Source organism: Equus caballus, chromosome 2, assembly GCF_041296265.1.
Source record: "Equus caballus isolate H_3958 breed thoroughbred chromosome 2, TB-T2T, whole genome shotgun sequence".
NCBI classification, from domain to species: domain Eukaryota; kingdom Metazoa; phylum Chordata; class Mammalia; order Perissodactyla; family Equidae; genus Equus; species Equus caballus.
Genome location: NC_091685.1, coordinates 75,940,575 through 75,947,438, shown reverse-complemented (window position 1 = coordinate 75,947,438; position 6,864 = coordinate 75,940,575). Strand labels below are relative to the sequence as shown.

The following is a 6,864-nucleotide window of genomic DNA, read 5'->3' as shown; positions in this document are numbered from 1 at the left end:
GAAGCGGGAAGTCGCCCATTCCTTGTACTGCCCTTGCTGGAGATGGCGTACTGTGGAGAGCGGGGACTGGCCAGCTCCAGGTAGACTTCCCCGGTGAGAAAAGGAACAGGCTTCACCTAGCCTGGCAGTTTTCAGTTTCCTCATCAGGAAAGATGGGATTAAATAGCCTCGAAGGATCAAGGATGGATTACAAAGGTGCAAATGAGATCATGCCCCAGCCCACCCGGCCTGACCTAATAACAGGAGGTTCCGCTCCCCACCAAGCTGCGCTGCTGACTTCCTCTCACCTCTAGGCCGGCCTCGCTGGGTCTCCTGGAGGGAGGAGTTCAGGCTTGGTGGGTGGGATCCTAATAGCTCCTCCCTCCTAGTGGCATATATATGCCATGGTCATATCACGGACCACACAATCTGGTGCAAGACTAGATTCAGAGTCCTTTCTGGGAGGCCAGCCTCAGAGACCAGCCACCCCAGACCCACGCAGAGCCACCGGCTCCAGGTAAGCAGGGAGACGGGACGACGTGGGTAGGGAGGCGCGAGGTGGAAAGACCAGGGCTTCCTGAGCGCCTGCTCTTTGCCCAGCCGTAGACGTCGCACCTCGAAAGGCATCCAGAATCGGGGCTGGCTTATTTTTAAAACACTTGCGGTTTATTATGATTTCCTGGTCCCTCTAGGAGTCTTGTCCTAAGTCACCTAAATGCTTGCAAAATATATAGATACCCAGATCTAAGGGGTCTGAAAACGGGAATGTCTGCGTGTGATAAGCCAAGGCGAGAGTCCTCAGAGACCCGCCTCACTGACCATAGCAGCCTGTTCTAGATGATGAGAGAGACCGGATGCTGTGGTGCGGGAGGATGAGCGTGGTAAGAGCCTTGGATCCTGCGCGCCTGCCCTAGTGGGGCCCGAGATAGGACCACACAAGGGAAGCTAGACTTAGATTCAGGCTATTTTGAGACACTGCTTTTATTATGGTCCCGGGTCCTTCAATGAGCCTTGTCGTCAGTCCTCTAAATGCCTGCTAAAAATACAGATGTCGCCATCCCAACCTGTCTCTATTGGTGACAAAGCGCCCTCTGCAGCCGCGGGTGGAGTCCCCTTCCGGGATGTCTCAGTGACGGGTGGTTTGTGTACAGGGATCAGAGCTCTGGGGCCCTGATATGCCTGGTAAGAAAATCCTGTAGGGATTTGATCTTCCCTAATCTGACCATCTGCTGGTTTACAGACACTCAGAGAGTTTAAGTAGGTTGCCCAACATAACTCAGTTTCAAAGGGACACCCAGAACCCTGGGCAGATTTTAGTCATTCCACAGGTAATCTGGCCAGGGACTAAGGAGACATATGGACATAACAATCATGGCGGAATAACACAGCATTGTGTGGAAATTGCAGATCTCCAGAACCTGTGTAAGTTTGCCACCTGGTGGCAGCATGGGAGACAACTACATGCTTGTACAAAGGAGCTGGGGCCGAGGGAGCTGAACATACTAGAAAAGGGAAGGAAGGTGGGAGGTGCAGAGAGCTTGGCGCTGGGAGAAGCTGGAGCTGAGGGAAGGACTCTGGTCTCAAGATGGGACAGCAATCCTGGAGGAGAAGGTCATGATGAGAGGAATGTGAGGGTGGATGGGAGATTGGAGGAGGTCCCAGTGGGTGCTGATGGACTAGGCCATCAGGCGGGGGCAGGCGTCCAGAGGAACAAGTAGGTAGCTTTGACGAGGATGATAGTGGTGACAGCAAAAGGCATGTTCTTTGACCATAAGATCCTGAATATGCAAAGTCTGGGATATTATTAGTTACCCTTGAGTACCTTCTTTGTGCCAGGCCTGCTGCTACACATGTCCCCTCCTCCATAAATCCTTTCTGAGTTGTCCGGGTCACATGGCCAAAATGGAGGAGCCAGGATTTCAGCCCAGGCAGCCTGTCTCAGACTCTGCTCTCTCCGCCCTACCAGGCTCCCTCTGGCTCCACTCCCCTCTATTTGTAGTCTTGTAAATCTTTGTTTATCAGATGAGGCACAAAAAGTTCCCTCTTGTTTTTCAATCTGATGTCACTAGATTATTAAAAATGTTCTGCTTTCATTTCAATGATGGGTCATTTGTTTCAATGGTTTATCTCCTTAACCCATTTTTTTTCTTGTCTTTTTTTTTTTTTTTTTTTTTTTTGAGGAAGATTAGCCCTGAGCTAATACTGCCAGTCCTCCTCTTTTTTGCTAAGGAAGCCTGGCCCTGAGCTAACATTGTGCCCATCTTCCTCTACTTTATTCGTGGGACGCCTACCACAGCATGGTATGCCATTCGGTGCCATGTCCGGACCGGGATCCGAACAGGCCAACCCCGGGCCGCCGAGAAGCGGAACGTGCGCACTTAACCGCTGTGCCACCGGCCGGCCCCTACCCATTTCTATATCCAGGTTATTCATTATGTTTTGTGTGGATTTCTTTCTATAGGAGCTATTTATATGTTCAACGAAATATCAGTTTTCTGATCTTCAATCATAGAAAGGGCTTCCTCAGCCAAAGAGGATTAAAATATTCTTCCATAATTTATTCTTATAATCTATGGTTTTATTATCATTTTTACTTTTAATGGACATCCAGACAGAAAATTGCATGATCCTATAACACTACAACCACCACGCACATCAAGAAATAGATTATTCCCAGCACCCCCAGAAACTCACCTCATGTTTCTCCCAGTCACTAGCCTGTCCCTGCTCCCCAGGGATCAGCTCTATGCTGAGGTCTAACACCATAAACTAGTTTTTCCTGCACTCACAGTCTGTATTCTTTTGTGTCTGGCTTGTCTTCACACATTATACCTGTGAGATTCATCCAAGTTTGGAGATGAGGAGCAGTCAGTGCTGTTCCATTGCTGATTAGTGTCCCCTTGTGTGAACGTGCCATAATTCATTTATGCATTCTAATGTTGTGGGACATTGGGTTAATGCCACTGTAGACCTGTAATGAAAAATATTGCCCTGAACCTTCGTGTATGTGTTTTCCTGAACATTTTTTATTCCCTTTTGGTTCATATGTCTGACGGTTATACACCCTAAGTAGAAAAACTTGGTCCTTGGGCCGGCCGGTTGGTGGAGCAGTTAAGTTAGCACGTTCTGCTTCGGCGGCTGGGGGTTCGCTGGTTTGGATCCCAGGTGCGGACATGGCACCGCTTGGCAAGCCATGCTGTGGTAGGCGTCCCACATATAAAGTGGAGGAGGATGGGCACAGATGTTGGTTCAGGGCCCGTCTTCCTCAGCAAAAAGAGGAGGATTGGCAGCAGATGTTACCTCAGGCCTAATCTTCCTCAAAAAAAAGAAAAAGAAAAACTAGGTCCTAAAATATATGTTCAGAGTCCGTTGATGATGCAAAATAGATCACTGAAGTGGTTGTATGAACTTAGATTCTTACAACTGTGCATGAATGTTTCAGTAACACCACATATTACAAGGACTTTCATATTTTAGCACTTTGAAATTCACCTTGGGGTTCTCAAACCCCAAGATTGTCTTAAACTCAAACCAAGATTGTCTTAAACCTATCAGGGTTTGAGATGATTAAGTCCATAGACTCTTTAAGGGGGTGGCCTATTTTTGACCCTCACTTCTAGTGTGTAGTACTTTAGTGATCCCAAATTAAAGTTTGTGGTACTTACCAGGAAGCGTCTTCTGTGGGGTGCCCTGAACTCCAAGTTTGTTCCCTCAACCCTGACAGTTGCAAAGCTCTACTCACTTGCTCAGCTGTTCAGCTTCCACTTGGATCAACAACTGCTTCTCAGGAAAACCTGTAGTCCTTTTAGGATCTTGTCCTCACAAATCGTCAGCAGTGTGTAGCTCACCAATGATTTCAAAAAGTAGTTGTGTGAGTGTGTTTGTCAGCTTCATCTCACACTGAAATCCTGATCTCCAATTTCATTCCATGCATCATGTGGAAATGAGTTCGCTGAGTTGGAGGGTCCTCAGAGTAAATCTAGTCCAAATCCCATCCATGGATGTACACAGTTGGGTAGATCCTCCAGTTAAGTATCTGTGGTAGAAGCCAAAATGCGCCAAATCCTTTTCTTAGGTTTTTCACAAGATTGAAATGACTGAAGTTGGTATTTTTAAACTTGCTTACCTGATTCTCTTGGAGATGGGGATCTTAAATAATTTTTCCTGGGTCCCCCAGATTGTAGGTGACTACGGCTAGAGGCTGACCCAGGGCCAAGGGACCTGTTCCCAAATCCACGTACTTTCTCCAGTCCCATGTGGCACCTTTGTAGTTGGCTTGAGTTTAGTGAATTGTGGGGGTGGAGAGAAGAATCGGTTTTCCCTCAAATGTGGCAGTGAGCAGGGCCACAAGAGGAATGGTAGCCTTTTTTACATGAAACAATGTTTTCTCATCCCCAGGAACGAATAGGCCCTTTGGAGTCATGTCTGCTTTCTGACCAGGAGCAGTGCTGAGCTTGGATTCAACTACTCTGTGATCAAGGAGCTCCTCTGGGCACCTACCTATGCACCCAAGGCCAGTGGCCTCAAGGAACAAGACATTCAGGACAGGAAGCACGGTGAGATCTGAGGGTGTGTCTGTTCCGTGGAGAGATGCTGCAGAGCCCAACCTCCTGAAGAAAACCCACCTCGGTCCAGTCCTTCATTCACAGCGCAATGGCGGTCGAAGCAGCCCTGGCGGGACTCCAGGCAGAAGCCAACTGTCCCATCTGTCTGGATTATCTGAGAGACCCCGTCACCATCGAATGTGGCCACAACTTCTGTCGATCTTGCATCCAACAGTCCTGGGAAGACCGCTGGGACATGTTCCCTTGCCCGGTCTGCCGTCACCCGTGCCAACAGAGGCACTTCAGGAGCAACGCGCAGCTGGGAAGGATGATCGACGTCACCAAGCTCCTCCACATCACCAGGAACAAGAAGAAGAGGCAGGAAGAGAGGCGCTTGTGCGAGAAGCACAACCAGGTCCTGACCCTCTTCTGTGAGGAGGACCTGGAGGTGTTGTGTGCCCTGTGCACTCAGCCCCCTGACCACCAGGGCCACCAGGTGAGGCCCCTGGAGGAGGCTGCCTCTCATCACAGGCAGAGACTCAGCAGTTACATCGAGCCCCTGAAGAAGCAGGTGGCAGATGTTCAGAAATTAATAAGCATTCAAAGCAAAAAGCCCTTGGAACTGAGAGAGAAGGTGCAAAATCAGAGACGGAAATTAGCCTCTGAGTTTGAGCACCTGAACCGGTCTATAGCACGTGAGCAAGAGGCGGTTCTGGCAAGGCTGGCTGAGGAAGAGAGGGACATTCACCGGAAACTCAGTGCAAACATTACCGCATGTTCAGACCACATTTCCACCCTCAGAGGCCTACTGAAGGAGGTGGCAGAGAGGTGCGCGATGTCTGAGGTGAGACTGCTGACTGACATCAGGAGCATCCTCCACAGGTGCGAGCGCCTGGACCCCCCAGCTCCCTACTCGATCCAGTTAAGGAAAGAGGGGTGCAGCCTCCCTCCGCAGTATTCGGCTCTGCGGAAAATTATTCAGAAATTTAAAGAAGAAGTTACTCTGGATCCTGAAACAGCACATCCTAATCTGCTTGTCTCTGAGGACAAAAAGGCTGTGACATTTGTGAGGAAAAAGCAAAGAGTTCCTCGCAATCCAAAGAGATTTACAGTGGATCCAGTTGTCCTGGGTTCTGAAGGGTTCGACTGTGGCCGACATTACTGGGAGGTCCAGGTGGATGACAAGCCTGCGTGGGCCGTGGGGGTTTGTACAGATTCCCTTTCCAGAAAGGGAAAGCGGCCCCCTTCAGGACACAGCAGACGCTGGACAATTCAGCTGCAGAATGGTGACTATGTGGCACAAGGCGCTGTTCCTGTCCCTCTTGTGCTGAAGGAAAAGCCCAGAGGGGTTGGCATTTATCTGGACTGTGAGTTGGGTAACATTTCATTTTACAGTTTGAATGACAGGTCTCACATCCATTCTTTCATGGATGCATTTTCTGAAGTGCTAAAGCCTTACTTCTGTATCGGACGTGACTCTCAACCTGTGATGGTCTGTGCAGCGAGAGATTATGAAGGATGAACAGTGACTCTGCTTCCTTTTCTTCCTGTAGTTTGTGGAGTAGGTAGAATATGTCAGTAAATTGAGCACCAACAGAAGTTTTTTTAATACTGTTTGACTTAAAAACATGCAGAAAGTTTTTCTCCTTTTGTTTTTTTTTTTCTTAATTTTGTTTCAATAGCAATAGAGATGTGGGAACTAATAGAGATGAGGGGATTCACTGTAAAATGTTTCAGGAATTCTAACCTGGAGTGTATAACATTGTAATTTCACGGCTTCAATGAATTTGTGAAGTGTTACTTATTTCCTAACCCTATACATTTCCGTGTTTCATGAGTACCTTAAACATTCCAGGTGGGAGAGCAGACAACTGTGGGGAGACAATTCTCGGTGGGTCTCAGGTTTCTGCACGTGTTGGGAGCTGGGCACTGACTGCTTCAGACAATATAAATAACATTTTTCCTTGGTTTTTTAATTTGGGAGCCTATTTCAGTTTTGAGTGTGGGTCAAATATTTTTGTTTTGTTATGAAAACAGACATATATATAAACATCGATTAAAAACATAGGTACAGGGGCTGGCCCCGTGGCCGAGTGGGTAAGTTTGCGCAGTCCACTGCAGGCGGCCCAGTGTTTCGTTGGTTCGAATCCTGGGCGCGGACACGGCACTGCTAATCAAACCACGCTGAGGCAGCATCCCACATGCCACAACTAGAAGGACCCACAATGAAGAATATACAACTATGTACTGGGGGGCTTTGGGGAGAAAAAGGAAAAAATAAAATCTTTAAAAAAAAGAAAATTTAAAAACATAAGTACAATGTAAAGGAGAAAAAATAAAA

The 6,864-nt window shown here is 48.0% G+C and overlaps 1 protein-coding gene across 1 annotated transcript; it reads left to right on the top strand.

Annotated features, from left to right (window-relative positions):
• The first annotated feature begins 403 nt into the window (after window positions 1-403).
• LOC100068208 (tripartite motif-containing protein 75-like) lies at window positions 404-6,164 on the top strand. The gene is made up of 2 exons (XM_001498078.6): window positions 404-496; window positions 4,378-6,164. The coding sequence occupies exon 2, from the start codon at window positions 4,633-4,635 to the stop codon at window positions 6,043-6,045; it is 1,413 nt and encodes a 470-aa protein (XP_001498128.4). The 5' UTR covers window positions 404-496; window positions 4,378-4,632; the 3' UTR covers window positions 6,046-6,164.
• Window positions 6,165-6,864: the final 700 nt, after the last annotated feature.

Excerpts from the sequence above, each read along its gene's own strand:
- LOC100068208 (XM_001498078.6), top strand. The coding sequence starts at position 4,633 with ATGGCGGTCGAAGCAGCCCTGGCGGGACTCCAGGCAGAAGCCAACTGT.